At 37.5% G+C, this 16,016-nt stretch overlaps 1 protein-coding gene across 1 annotated transcript in view; it reads right to left on the minus strand.

Moving 5' to 3' along the window:
* ODAD3 (outer dynein arm docking complex subunit 3) overlaps positions 1 to 16,016 on the minus strand; it is an 83,790-nt gene that overhangs the window by 14,824 nt on the left and 52,950 nt on the right. Inside the window, exons 5-13 of the mRNA XM_053716037.1 lie at positions 13,560 to 13,595; positions 13,225 to 13,326; positions 12,868 to 12,993; positions 12,250 to 12,372; positions 11,986 to 12,129; positions 11,517 to 11,677; positions 11,100 to 11,256; positions 10,839 to 10,994; positions 5,310 to 5,394 (exon numbers count right to left, since the gene is read on the minus strand). Of these exons, the coding sequence (XP_053572012.1) occupies positions 5,310 to 5,394; positions 10,839 to 10,994; positions 11,100 to 11,256; positions 11,517 to 11,677; positions 11,986 to 12,129; positions 12,250 to 12,372; positions 12,868 to 12,993; positions 13,225 to 13,326; positions 13,560 to 13,595 (1,090 nt within the window). The remainder of the gene's footprint in view (positions 1 to 5,309; positions 5,395 to 10,838; positions 10,995 to 11,099; positions 11,257 to 11,516; positions 11,678 to 11,985; positions 12,130 to 12,249; positions 12,373 to 12,867; positions 12,994 to 13,224; positions 13,327 to 13,559; positions 13,596 to 16,016) is intronic.

Genomic DNA, 16,016 nt, shown 5'->3' on the forward strand with positions numbered 1-16,016 from the left:
TTCCTGCTTTGGAACAGAAACTATCACTCCCAGGTCGGAGAAGATCCATACAAGTGTAAGAACGCCTCTCTTTCTGTCTAGACTGCAGAAGATTTTGAAGGCAGAATCTGCCCCTGGGAGGAAAAATCTTAAACTCCAATTTTTAACTCGAAACCAAGTTTGAACAAAGAAGGAAAGCCTGCCCCCCAAAAGATCTGGTCCCGGATCGGAGGCAGGCTCTTCTTGCTGCCTTTGATTCAACAGCAGGCTTTTTGAATTGCATTCCCCTATTCCAAGACTGATTGGGTCTCCAGGAAGGCTTGGACTGCTCCCGCTTGGGAGAGGGAGTGGAAGGATTTTCCTTGAAAATTCTAAAGGAAATAAAATTACTCTGATGTCTGCTTTATTTCTCTTATCCTAAAAGAGGGAATAGCCCTTACCTCCCGTAATATCAGAGTTATCTCCATCAAACCAGGTCCAAACAAGGTCTTTCCCTTGTAAGGAATCACTAAAAGTTTAGACCTAGATGTGACATCTGCAGACCAAGATCTTAACAATAACATTATAGGAAGCCTGAAATCTTAATTCCCCCTGAAGGCAAGCATCTGTAGAAAAGAAGTTGGATAACTTCAAGGCCCTTATCCAGTCCTGGATTTTTCAAGGGGAGTGTCTGTCCGATAGAAATAGACAACACATTAATCCATTACGCTGCCACACTAGGGATGTTAACACTGCAGGTAGTCATTGTAAACCCTGGTGTACATAAATTATTTTACCTCCTAGGGAACCGTCCGCCAAGACTCCTCAATAGAGTCTGACATAGGAAGCATCCATTAAAGTTAGGAGATGGAGAAAAAGGGGTATCCGGTCTCTCTGTAGCCCTTTGTTTAGTTTTACTGTACTGATTAGGGTTGACTACGACAGTCATGTCAGAGTCCTTCAGGATAGATAGAACCTCCTTAGGTAGCAAACGGGGGTGATCAAGAAACAACTTCAGTATCAGACAAAGGTATTACCCAGACGGAGTCTGAGATTTTCCCCTTATATACTACTGAAGTATCTACCTCTTTCAGGCTTCAGGGAAGAAACATTCGGAATAGTTACTACTGTATCTTATTAAATACATTTCATCAAGCGTTTTCCCTGCAGCATGGGAAAAGCAGACAATGCAACAGATATCGGCAATGATATTAGAGAAGCGATGTCTTGCGAAGTAACTCCAGATGGAGTTTGCGAGGAAGCGCAGGGCACTGCATGTGTGTGCTATAAAATGTTATGGACACTTGAGGAGAAATGTATTTATCCCTATAGTAAAGTTCTCACAACATAAGGAACAGAGAAAGGGATTGGAGGTTCCACATTTGTTTCAAAAACATAAGGAGACACTTTGTAGGGTCTCTTGGACCAATCTGACTCACATATGGATGGTTAATCAAATAAAAGTCTTAACTTTTTTAATAAAAATTAACACATAAAAAACCGTTACTGTCTCTTTAAATTTTAAAGTGTAACTTTTTTATTTATGTGGGCAGAAATGGCTTAATAGGTACATGAGTACTGTAAACCCCCTCTACACCTCAGCATAACCCAGCTGAGGTGCCTGTCAGCCCTTCTGCTCAAATTCCTGACTCAGCCTTACGCTTTGTCTCTAAGCGCAAACACTCTGACTAATAATTCTCCTTTCTTTTCGATAACCGGAAGTGCTAGGAAAGTGGTGCTCTCTCCTAAGCGCAACCACTCTGACTTAATATTCTCCATTCCTTCCGATAACCGGAAGTGCTAGGAAAGCGGTGCGCAACTAAATTGGCGCCACAAAAGCTCCACCCATTGTGGGCGTTTCAATAGCCATCTCCCGGTCGCCATTATAATCTTACTAAGTTAAACCACTGGGAGCAAAATAACAGACTGATCAGCTTCAGTTTAGGCAGCTGCTTAGTCTGATTGCTATAGTTTAAGAGTGAAACACCCGCACACTGAGCTCGCTCTCTTAGTCGTGTCAATATGTAATCTCCCGGTCGGCTATTATTAGTTATGAAACCGCCAGGAGATGAGAGTCCCATGTCACATTCAGCCACAGTGCCTACGTCCAAGCTGCCATAGTGTCCCCTAATACACTAGAAGAATCTATCTCTGTAACCCTTTAACAAAGAGCCCAATTTCAATGAGGTCTGTATAAAAAATAAAGTGCTTTCTAACCCCAGAAATAAAGTCAGCACTTACCTCATCTTCTGCCTGACAGCAAGGCAGTTCCCAGGTTTGAGAGGTCTTCTCCCTCACATGGACCTGAAAATAAACGAAAGTCCTGAGTAATATCCCTCAGGTTTTCAGGGTAAGGGCAGCATCAGAATATGGGAGGCGCAGTGAGAATTATGTCCCACAAGTTCCCATTGCTCTAAAGCCACCACTGCTCTACTAAAGAGACTGATATGGACTACGGCTACACCCTAGGACAAAGCAGCACAATCTTGCACTACTTTAAAAATAATAAACTCTTGATTGAAGTATCTTTTCTAACACCTAATTTACCACCTCCTTGCACTTAACGCAGACAAAGAGAATGACTGGGTTGGGAGGGAAGGGAGGTGATATTTAACAGCTTTGCTGTGGTCCTCTGTGCCGCCTCCTGCAGGGCAGGAGTGGTATTCCCAATAGTAATTAAGATGATCCATGGACTCATCGTGTCATTAAAAATAAATAATCTTTTGTTTATTAATATTTATAGATTAATTTTATTGTGCCTTCACAGGACATTGTACTAGCACAAACTACTTTCCACTTGCATTTTTGTACTTTATTTGTAATCCAGCCCATAGTATGCAAGGTGTTAAAATAAAATGGTCTAACACATTATAGCACTTTATTTTTCTAACAGATGCCTCGTTAAAGGTGCCAAAGACTGATGAACGTGCTGACCAGGACATGAAGTGCTACGGTGTGCTTTAAAGTAGCCAAAGACTGATGAACGTGATGACCAGGACATAAAGTGCTACGGTGTGCTTTACAGCAGCCAAAGACTGATGAACGTGATGACCAGGACATGAAGTGCTACGGTGTGCTTTACAGTAGCCAAAGACTGATGAACGTGATGACCAGGACATGAAGTGCTACGGTGTGCTTTACAGTAGCCAAAGACTGACGAACGTGATGACCAGGACATGAAGTGCTACGGTGTGCTTTACAGTAGCCAAAGACTGATGAACGTGATGACCAGGACATGAAGTGCTATGGTGTGCTTTACAGTAGCCAAAGACTGATGAACGCGATGACCAGGACATGAAGTGCTACGGTGTGCTTTACAGTAGCCAAAGACTGATGAACGTGATGACCAGGACATGAAGTGCTACAGTGTGCTTTCCAGTAGACTAGAATATTAAAATTAGGTATATGAAAAAGGGTGGACCCATGAGTTCCTGCAAATTGATCCCCATAGAAAGCAATGTGGATGTATAAAAATAAGTTTTTTGTTAGGGACTGCAAAGTTTATCACTTTACACATAAATAAATAAATAAATAAAATAAAAAGGCAATGGGGTAATTTACCAAAAGTGGAGCGGACATGATTCGCTGTAGCGAATCATGTCTGCTTGACCTCGCTAAATGCTGACAGCATACTCTGTCAGCATTTATCATTGCACAAGCATTTCTGGTGAAATGCTTGTGTAATGGTGCCCCCTGCTCACTCACGGCCAATCGGCCGCTAGCAGGGGCCATCAATCATCCCGATCGGATTGGGATAATTTCAGTCCGCCATTAGAAGTTAAGGAGCAGCGGTCTTATGACAGCTGCTTCTTAACTTCTGTTTCTGCCGGACCAGAAATAATGGGGCATCGATGCAGCATCAGCTGCTTAATAGATCGACCCCCTTGTTCTCTATCTGGTTAACTAGTACTCACTTCTAGTTTTATTTATTTTTTAAAATATTTTTTTTCTAAATGTTTAGATGTTTAGTTCTTTAGGAAAACACTATAATTTCAAATTATGCAGAGGTAAATGGTTTATAAATGCAAAAAAAGCTACCTTTAAAGCTCCTGTGCTGACACTACAAGATCTATTTTTTTTATTACATAGAACAGATAATAAAATTAAATATTTTAAACAAAGTAAAGTGAATTAAACTGATTTGTGTATTGTATTGTGCTGCAATTGTCCTGAATGCTCTTAAAGGCACAGTCTACTTCACAATTTTTATAGTTTAATAAAATAGATAATCCCTTTATTACCCATTCCCCAGTTTTGCATTAAAGGGACAGTCTAGTCAAAATTAAAATTTCATGATTCAGATAGGGCATGTAATTTTAAACAACTTTCCAATTTACTTCTATTATCTAATTTGCTCAATTCTTTAGATATCCTTTGTTGAAGAAATAGCAATGAACATGTGTGAGCCAATCACACAAGGCCTCTAGGTGCAGCAACCAATCAGCAGCTACTGAGCATATCTAGATATGCTTTTCAGCAAGTGATATCAAGAGAATGAAGCAAATTAGATAATAGAAGTAAATTAGAAAGTTGTTTAAAATGACATGCTCTTTCTAAATCACAAAAGAAAAAAATTGGCTTTCATGTCCCTTTAATATAACCAACACGGTTATATTATCATAAATTTTAACTTTGTAATAACCTCTGCAGACTGCCCCCTTTATTTCATTTCTTTTGATCGATATGCATTTTAGCCAACCAGTACTGACTCCTAGGTAACTCCACAGGAGTGAGCACAATGTTATCTATATGGCACACATAAACTGGCGCTATCTAGCTGTGAAAAACTGTCAAAATGCAGTGAGATAAGAGGCAGCCTTAAAGGGTTTAGAAATTAGCATATGAGCCTACCTAGGTTTAATTTTCAACTAAGAATACCTAGAGAACAAAGCAATTTTGATGATAAAAGTAAATTGGAAAGTTGCTTATATTTGCATGCCCTATCTGAACCATGAAAGTTTAATTTTGACTAGACTGACCCTTTAAAGGGACGCTTAACAATAAAAAAATCCTAGACAAAACAAAGTATCCAAAGCAAAGATTATCCTGAGAAAAATATGCAGATTTGTTTTTTTAAAATGATATTAGTTGCAAACATATTTAAGAAATAAGTGTAAAATTTTAGTTTAATTTTATTAATAGGTGCCGCTATATTATAACTAAGTTGCATGCAGCGCTGCGGAATCTGTTGGCGATCTACAAATAACTAAGAATAATAACATAATTCATATACAATGTACTATCCTGATATGCATTTCTCAGCCATCTCGGCATTTTCATTTACGCAATCTAGCTATAGCATTGTGAGAATCTATAAATGGTACAGCCAAATATGTCCAAAACTCTCTTACCATCATAGATATCCTGTTTAGCAGGAGCTGGTAATGAAATCCGCACATTGTACTGTGGAAGTTTGCCTTCAATGCTGGACTGGAACTGGAAAAATGCAGGAATATAACAAAAAATAATATTTAGCCAAAGGCAACCATATTTACACACATCCTATTATTTCTAAAGTTATAAACTTTGTGTTCAAGTACTGCAGATAGGTTGTGTACTGGCAAAGGCATTCATAAATATTCTTTTTTTTTAAACTGTGAAAAATGATTTATATTTAGCTGGGAACTCCTTGCATTGCAAAGACCTGCTATTGATATGCCTCCTTTTATAGGGAAAGCAATATCTACAGAGATTTGCAAAGAAGGAATGTGACGTTGCAAGTAGGTAGTATGTACTATGCCCTAACCCTATAAAAAACAACAAAGTATTGGCACACATTTAGGGCTAGATTACAAGTGTGGAGTAATCTATCACCCAGGTTGTGCTATCATTTGTGCAATCTTTGTGCACTACAAGTGGATGGTAAGAAATGTTAACCATAGAATCTTAAAGCATACAACGTTTTTTGTTTTAGACCACTCTATACTTTTAATTTTATTAAAGGGATATAAAGGTCAAAAATGAAATGTGCATGGGTGAATTTCAATTTGAAATAGAAGCATTTTCGCAATATACTTCCATTAGCAAAATTTCTTCTAATAAAAGTTATTGCTGGTTTTCTGTGGCATACGCACATATGCTGTGAGGGACTGTGCACCTGTATTCAAACAAAGTGGTGGAAACATCACACCAAATTTTTCTTTCAATGGGGCACGGAGCAACAGACTTGCCAAGTCTCACCAAAGTCCATAAATTTCAAAGAACTCCAGCCACCAATTTCTTTAAAAGACCTTTATTCTTTTGTCTTGGGTCCCATTGATAATACAACGTTTCAAGCCAGCATTAGGCTCTTAGTCATGTACGTACATGACTAAGCGCCTAATGCTGGCTTGAAATGTAGTATTATCAATGGGACCCAAGACAAAAGAATAAAGATCTTTTAAAGAAATTGGTGGCTGGAGTTCTTTGAAATTTATGGACACCTGTATTCAAACACCATACATTCTCAGAGTGTCAGCAGTGGCTTGTATGACACAAATGACTTCTTCAGAAGCAATACGCATCACTGCTATCTCTCTGAGCAGGCACGCTGTTTGAATACAGGTGCAGGGGGCCTACAGCATATGTGTGTATGCTGAAAGAAAAACGGTAATAACTTATTAAAAGCATTTTTGCTAATGGAAGTATATAAAAAAAATGCTTATTTCAAACTGAAATGCAATTCTGCACATTTCAATTTTGACCTTTATATCCCTTTAAACTCTCATAGTGGCAAGTTAATTGTTCAATCTCAACATGAAATACTGCTGAAAAATGTTGCCCTTTTGGAGACCTGGCTAAAGTGTTAATGCTTGAAAATATGCATAAGGAAACACCTGCAAAATATTGTAAGATAAAGAATATCACTTATATTTATACACACTGCATTTAAAAAAAGGTGGAATAGTGAAAAAAAAATGTTTTAACATAGAGTGTGTGTACATTTGTGTACTGATGTGTTTATATAGATATGTATGTATGTATGCAGAGTTTTAAACATATATTTCAATACAAACACAGGGTCCTTCTTAAGACCGCTGCTCCTTAACTCATCCGCAGCCCCTGAGGCTGCTGACATTAATCCGCCCGATCGTATACGATCGGGTTGATTGACACCCCCTGCTAGCGGCCACGAATGTGCAGGGGGCGGCATTGCACAAGCAGTTCACCAGAACTGCTTGTGCAATGATAAATGCTGATGCAATGATAAATGCTGATGTGAGGCTGTCATGATCGCTACAGTGGATCATGTCCGCCAGACAAATGATAAATCGGCCCCACAGTATAAAAGTAAGTAAAGAACACCACTACTTGAGAAGAGTTTTATCTACCTTTGACTTAGCACTCGAACAATATCCAACATGAGTTTTTCAGTGCACCCCCACAGAAGTCTGTTATGTGAGACATTTAGTGCACCCGCCCTATCCAACATCAAGAAGTAAGCGAGCCCTAGACTTTCACTTTAGCAATAAAATATTACTTTCAATTTAAAATATAAGCACAAAAATAAAAGTGCTATTAACTTAACTATGCTAGTCCCCAATAGTGCTAATATTTTTGCGCTCCACTGTAACTATAATCTAAGTGTATGCAATACTGGCCAGTTGTAATTTTCCATAACAAAATTATTACTTGCAAGTTTTGCATTTGCCAGATACGACAGCAAAGTGTGTTAGAACTGTTTTTTGTTTTTTTACTATGCTGTGATATATTTGAGATATATATCTATATATATATATATATATATATATATATATATATATATATATATATACATATATACATATATATATTTAAATTTAAATCAATGTAAACTTTTTGCTAACCATTTAGGCCCTGATATTCAAAACCTTTCTGCTCAGGGGGGATATTCTAAAATGATCCTCCAGTATTGCGAGATCCCTAGTGAAATTTTTAAAAAGCAGATTTTGCTTTAGTTCTCCAAGGGGCGTTCCCTGCATTTCTGTAAGTGATGGAGAAACCAGCCCAGTGCAATAGCATTGCATGACATTTCTGCTGCATTTAAACTTTGTGCTTTCTGTTTCATATCACTTTATATTTCAGATTACAATTTATTACATTTAAACTTTGCACTTCCTACTTTGTATTTTATTTTGTATACAGCAGTGTATATAGGGTTGTGATTTTACAAATTCTGATTATGCTTTCTGTGTAACTTTAACAAATTAGGCTTATACGTTGTATATTTCTGTGTATCTTTTACAATTCAGATTGCACTTTGTATGTCTTTATTTAAAGGGACAGTCTACCATAGAATTGTTATTGTTTTAAAAAGATAGATAATCCCTTTATTACCCATTCCCCAGTTTTGCATAACCAACACAGTTATATTAATATACTTTTTACCTCTGTGATTACCTTGTATCTAGGAACCTTCTTCTAGCCCCCTGATCACATGACTGTGACTGTTTATTATCTATTGTCTTAAATTTAGCATTGTTTTGTGCTAAATCTTAAATAACCCCCTGTGCCTGAACACAGTGTTATCTATATGTCCCACGTGTACTTTCTGTCTCTTTGTGTTGAAAAGAGATTTAAAAAGCATGTGATAAGAGGCAGCCCTCAAAGGCTTAGAAATTAGCATATGACCCTACCTATGTTTAGTTTAAACTAAGAATACCAAGAGAAAAACAGGGACAGTCTAGGCCAAAATAAACTTTCATGATTCAGATAGAGCATGTAATTTTAAACAATTTTCCAATTTACTTTTATCACCAATTTTGCTTTGTTCTCTTGGTATTCTTAGTTTAAAGCTTAACCTAGGAGGTTCATATGCTAATTACTTAGACATTGAAGCCCACCTCTTTCAGATTGCTTTTTAAAAGTTTTTCACCACTAGAGGGTGTTAGTTCACGTATTTCATATAGATAACACTGTGCTCGTGCACGAGAAGTTATCTGGGAGCAGGCACTGATTGGCTAGACTGCAAGTCTGTCAAAAGAACTGAAAAAAGGGGCAGTTTGCAGAGGCTTAGATACAAGATAATCACAGAGGTTAAAAGTATATTATTATAACTGTGTTGGTTATGCAAAACTGGGAAATGGGTAATAAAGGGATTATCTATCTTTTAAAACAATAAAAATTCTGGTGTAGACTGTCCCTTTAATGATAAAAGTAAATTGGAAAGTTGATTAAAATAAAAAGTCCTATCTGAATAATGAAAGTTTAATTTATACTAGACTGTCCCTTTAAATTAAAACTAGAGCAGTTATCTTTAACAACTGGATAAATAAAGAAATCCCCTCAATTAGTTTAGTCAAAAGCAGCCTGGTTAAACAAGCTATATTAGAGGCTTATGATATTAAATACTATATATAGGGGAAATGTATCTTATATATGGGGAATGATCTACAGACAAAAATAAATCAAATCCTCCCAACAATAGACTCAGGAGATGAGAACTAAAAATGTTCTAGAGGCTTACAGTCTCCTTTTTTTGTGATTTAATGTGTTTTGTGTAATTTTGTTTGTTTGTTGACTTGGTACAGGGTAAACTTTATGACCTTTCGTGTTTAGCTAAGTACTCTTAGGTTTTTTTCCTTCTTCTTGGTTAGTAACACAAATATGAGTACATAGATGCTTAAACTGTAAAGCCACAACAATAGTCCTGTTTTGTCTTGTACTGTAATTGGATAATGTATTCTGAATTTTTTTTTCAAATAAAATAAAAAAAATAAAAAATTAATAGTTATATGGCAACAAGCAAAAAAAATGTATTAAAATATAAATGAGAAAGTGCAAAGCTTAAATGCAATAACACTGAAAGGACCCAATCTGAAATGTATAGTAATCTAAAAATACAATGCACAAAGTGTAAGTGTAACTACATTCTCATATCATGCAGTGCTTTATTGCACTGGGCTTGTCTCATACATAAATGAGAGAGATCTCACAGTGCTGGAGAGTTCCGTCCTTTTTCTTTTGAAAATTCAGTGAGTTCAGCCTTTGTGAAGTCTGAACTACAATTTCTCTCCAAGCTGGAGAATCTTTGAATATCAGGGCCTTAGGGCCTAATGATCGATTGCTCTCCGCTCTGGCGAGATTATCTAAGAAGTCTCATCAGTACTGCAAGATCCCTCAAAGAATTTTAGAAAGGGAAATTTAGCTTGAGAGGTGTTTATCTCACTATGTAGGGTTACAATATAATGCTATAAAATATTTTGTGTGATTTCTCTCTGTCCCAGCAAGCTTTTGATAATCAGGCCCTTATACTTTTCTATATTGGTGTTATTAGAAAACATTCAAAAACTAAAACGTAAAATTATTTTAGTAGTGCGTATTGACAAGGGTGCATCTCAATTATTTTTAATCAACTTTGCTGCCTGGTGTCAAAAGCTTGCACTCATTCCAGTCCCCTTTTTCACCTCTTCTTCCTTTCAGGTTGCTTTTTAAAATGAGAGAGATCTCACAGTGCTGGAGAGTTCCGTCCTTTTTCTTTTGAAAATTCAGTGAGTTCAGCCTTTGTGAAGTCTGAACTACAATTTCTCTCCAAGCTGGAGAATCTTTGAATATCAGGGCCTTAGGGCCTAATGATCGATTGCTCTCCGCTCTGGCGAGATTATCTAAGAAGTCTCATCAGTACTGCAAGATCCCTCAAAGAATTTTAGAAAGGGAAATTTAGCTTGAGAGGTGTTTATCTCACTATGTAGGGTTACAATATAATGCTATAAAATATTTTGTGTGATTTCTCTCTGTCCCAGCAAGCTTTTGATAATCACGCCCTTATACTTTTCTATATTGGTGTTATTAGAAAACATTCAAAAACTAAAACGTAAAATTATTTTAGTAGTGCGTATTGACAAGGGTGCATCTCAATGATTTTTAATCAACTTTGCTGCCTGGTGTCAAAAGCTTGCACTCATTCCAGTCCCCTTTTTCACCTCTTCTTCCTCCATCTGTCTGAGGATCTCCGTCAGATCCTGTCCCTTTAGCTCTTCCAACAATTTCTGCAGCTTCTCCTCTGTGATAGACAAAAGATCCAAAACATATTCATCTGATACAGATAATATATCTGGTATAGGTGCATGGCTCCTGGGCTGGGAGGGAAAACAGTATGCATCATTAAAGATATTCGTAAGCACAATATTAGTTTTGTAGCATTGTATGGGAGATACCCATTTCCTTATGGTCCTATCACTCACCACTTTGACATGCTGCACTTTGTTTGCCAGATGCTCCACACCAGATTTTGATGCACTCAGGATTCTGGATATTCTGTCTAGATCTTCCCTGGATTTATCACGCCTCTTCTCTTCCGTTTGGAGGAGACCTTGGAGCTCTTCTAGAACTTGTTGCCCACTATTTTAAGGTTCAAAGAGGTAGGAAAACCAAAAACAGAAGCTAGGTGACAGCAGATTGGTCAATGGCATGTTTAAAAAACAACAATTTGTACGGTGTTGGATGACTGATAAGAAAATATTGTGATATAACTTTGAAAAACTCTGATATTTTTATTTACAGACCATTTTTTAAAGAACAAAAAGATTTTGACATATGATTTCTACTGGTAGATAAAAAAAGTAAATGAAAATAAAAAAAATATTAATTAAAGTATTTACCTGGACAGTTTGGCTTCTCCTGAGTACTTAAGTTCTTGGAATGCATCCTGCAGCCTCTCTTTGTCCTCTTTCAATCTCACTAGTGTCTTATCATTGTCATTCTTCAGCTCTTCCAGGTGCCTGTGAGTCTCTCCCTGAGCTATGAAGCGCTGCACTACCTCCTAAAAAAGAAAGAAAGAAAGATCTGGTATAGTGCCTGGTAGTGTACTCTCCTCTTGCTGACCCTATATTTTGCTATTCTTTTAACTACCTGCAAATGCCATAGTGGTGTCATCACACCTATCTTCGCACCTATATCAACTATGGTTACTATCTGAGACCACTCATTGGCATATTGTATATCTTAGTAGCCTCTCATCAATGGAATAGAGATGTCCTATAATGTTTTAAAACCTAAACCCCAGGAGAATATATATTAGTTTCACTCTGACATACGAATATGATGTTTTAATCAACCATAGAATCCCACCTGTGTACCAGTGACTCCAGTGGCATCCTTGATCCTTTGGAATGCTTCCTGATAAGTTGAGATCACTTTTTCCTCTTCATGTCCATTGGTCACATGCTGATTCTCTGCTGGAGCATCCTCCCCAGGCAGAACCACCCTTTGAGCCTAAAAAAACAGAGGTCAGTTATAAAAAGTATAAAACAAGTTAGAAGGGGAACAGTGAATGATGTGTTATTTGTGGAAGGATAAATGATCATAAATTGCTTAAATGAAACAATATCTCACCCTTCTTTCTGCTCGTTCTGCATGCATACGCCTCTCCTCTGCCTGCCTCTTATATTCTTGCAAAATTTTCTCTCTTTCTCGACGTTCCTTATGAACATCTTCTTCTTGGTGTTGAAGCTCTGCCTGCCAGGAAATAATTAGTACTTGAGGTGGCCACAATGTTTATTAATGAAGTAGAGGCTAAATGTATAATATATTGAATCTCCCAAAGAGGAGGTGTATAAATACACAGATATTGCTGAGGTCCCACCCCAGAGGAGGCTATACTGTGTATCACTGTAATAGCAATAAACTGTATAAATATATAAATATAAAGTAAAATCTTAAAGGGACATTAAACACTAAATACATTTTATAAGCATAGTATTGAGTTTATTTCTTGCCTCCCTCTACTCATGAGTACTATCATGTTGAAATTTCACTGCATACCAGTGCTGAACAGTTTGCACATGTGCAGCAACTCTTCTTCAGATACTTGCAGTGTAACCTAGGATCCATAATGGCAGCGCCTATGATTAAAAGGAGGTGCATGAAATGTATCTAGTGTTTTAATGTTCCTTAATCCAGTAATTATGCACAGCTGGAGGTACAACAATTTTAACCCATCACTTCCCCTACCCGTGCTGTATCCCGAGCCATCACAGCTTCCTTGTTCATTGTTTTGAGGTCCTTCAGCTCCTGCCTTTGTCTCAGAATCTCAGACTCAAGGAGGTCTAACTGAGACTGAAATGTCAAACTCTCCTCCTGTAGAGAGAATTTTAAAAATAATGGGGACAGCCACAAGAACAATCTACAAACAGGCACACGTCTAATACCAAGAGGAAGCTATAGAAAAGCTTCCTCTTGGAAGGAACTGCAGGACAAATCTGATCTTTGTTGCCCTGTTGCTTACTCTTTAATATATAGCAGAATACAGATGCAATACAAGGAGAGGAACAAGAATTGCTAAGGTAAATAGATGCAAATTAACATCACCTGCATATGCTCCTTTAGCTTATGATAGACACTGAAAATATGGTCGGCCTCCTGCCATTTTAACTGTGCTTTTTCCAGTCGGTTTTCTAGGAGGCGCATAGACTGCATCGGTGGAAGACATGAAAAATAAAACAAAAGAATTAAAAAGGAGGCGTTCGGGTTAATAGGATCATTTGAATTTTGGAAGAAGGGGGGGGGGGGAGAATATGATTGAAGCAAAAGCAATAATTTGATAAATATGTTAGATAAATTGGATTCTACCAAAGCAAATACTTTATTAAACCCCTTCCTGCCACCAATTTAATAGAAAAAGCAGAGGAGAGGGCATCTTTAACCTGATGAGAGTTTTCCTCCTGTTCAGTGGCTTCATTCTGTGGATGAAATGAGTGAAGAGACATATGTTGTGATATTTGTTCCTTCCTCTTAAGGCTGATTTTATGATAAAGCTAAAAGGGACACTAAAGTCAAACACTAAAGTCAGCATGAATTTTTACAGTTTACTTCTATTATTAAATTCTGCACAATCATTTTTTATGCACACTTTCTGAGGCACTGGATCCCATTGATCATGTGCAAAAGTTCAAAGTGCATATATATATATATATATATATATATATATATATGAGCCTGTGATTGGCTGATGGCTGCACATGATACAGGGGGCCAGCAAATTAAAGTAAGTTTTAAAATTTGTCAAAAATTATCTAATGTTCATTTAAAATATTGCATTGTATTTTTATTATACATTTGTTGATAATGCAATTCTGTATTTAATGGACCTTTAAAGTCGGTTTTTATGTATAGTATATATCAGCAATTAAGCACTGCATTACAAAAATATCTGGGTATAAGAAAATATTTTAAAAACATTTAAAACTTAATTTTGTTAGCAAACTATCTTGGACTTTTGATACTGCAGGACATTCCAGGCATACACCCCTTTATAAGCCTGGTGGAATTCATGTTCCCAATCTCTTTTACTGTGTGTTGTACTCTAGGGTGACATTTTAAATTCAGTGTATACTGACCAGTGCATCTGGGAATGGAGAAAAATCCCAATATATGAAGGAAATAACAGGAATAACAGTGAAGTTAATAATGAATGCACTTTAAAATGTCCTTTTTTTTTCTTGTATACTTAAATAAACATTAATGGTAATCTTTAGGTTGTGTCTAATGTCCCTTAAAAGGAACATGAAACCCAAAAATTTTTCTTTTATTATTCAGATAGAGAATACCGTTTTAAACAACATTCCAATTAACTTCTATCTAATTTGCTTCATTCTTTAGATATCCTTTGTTGAAGAAATAGCACTACACATGGGTGTGCCAATCACACGAGGCACCAATCAGTAGCTACTGAGCCTATTTAGCTATGCTTTTCAACAAAGGATATAAAGAAGATGAAGCAAATTAGATAAAAGAAGTAAAATGGAAAGTTGTTTAAAATTGCATGCTCTTTCTAAATCATAAAAGAAAACATTTGGGTTTCATGTCCATTTAAGTCTTTTAGTCCCAGCACCATAAATTATCACAAATGAGCTAAGGAACGTGTAGTTTGCCCCTCACTCCACAGTTTACACAGACAAGATGAGCTGTGGAATATGTACATGAAGTGAGGAAAGAAAGACGCTGGGTCCCATAGTATATCCATTAATTTATTGGATACAGGTTTTCGTACAATAAGGTGAGCCCCTTATCTGACCCGTTTCGCGCATGCCCAAAATGGTTGATCAATCTATGATTGAAATATAGTGTGTTTAAAAAAATGGTAAATTTGGTTAGTACATCCCTATCTTGCTTATTGCTAAAGTCGACTATGATCCAGAAAAATAAGGGGACTAACGTACAGATGATAACAATCAAACATTATATAAAAAGTAAAAGTGTGGGGGGCGGAGCCAAGCCGTGCTGGGACATGGTTGCCTTTTAGTGAAGCTCCGTAGTTGTTGCAGCTCAACTAATAGGAGGTGATATGGTGGAGACCCTAATTCTTATTAGCAAACCTTCCTAACTACATCGAGGTGACCAGGAGCAACCTTGCACCCCTTCTTTACTTCGTTTTCCTCCCCCTTCTCTGCCCAAACAGAACAGGCCTCTACTCACAATGAAGGTCCGGTCGCCATCTTGGACCGGGCCTTACACAACAAGCGGCACTCTGGGCGGCGGCTCTCGTCTAACAAGCCCTAACAAAGCCGTTACAACTAGAAAGCTTAAAACCCGTACCTAGGAGTTCACCTGACGGGACCCCACTGGACTGGGAGACACAGCTCCAGGCTGCCGCGGGCATCAGCGGTCGTTCCGGCCACACTATCTCTGCTCTGCATGTGAGGGGCGCAGGAGATAACGAAGGTAGCTTAACACAGCAAGAGCTCCCGCACAGGTGAGAGTGCATTGGCCCCTGATCGTTATACAATTGTCACGGCACTTGAACACAGAGGCAGAACCCTTAAAGGCACAGCTACACAATAAGGGCTGAGAAAGAAAGAGCTCCCTGCCTTCTGTATACTGTACAATAGGAGCATAACTATAACAGCCCTAAGCTACAATCAAGGTTTTAAATACTAATAGTCAGAGTACAGGAATAACTGACAATACAATCCAATGCACTAAAACAATATAGCTAAAAGCAAAAAGAGGCTAGTAAAGCTGCCCTCCAAACACCATTAATAGTGCTTTATTTCAGAAGCTGCATTTTATATATATATTTTTTTTTTTACTACGTGGAGGCCTATCAGATCCTGATTTAAATACGGTAGCACACCACTGTAGGTAGGGCTACCTAAAATACA

This window comes from Bombina bombina, chromosome 6 (genome assembly GCF_027579735.1).
Source record: "Bombina bombina isolate aBomBom1 chromosome 6, aBomBom1.pri, whole genome shotgun sequence".
Classification (NCBI taxonomy): Eukaryota; Metazoa; Chordata; class Amphibia; order Anura; family Bombinatoridae; genus Bombina; species Bombina bombina.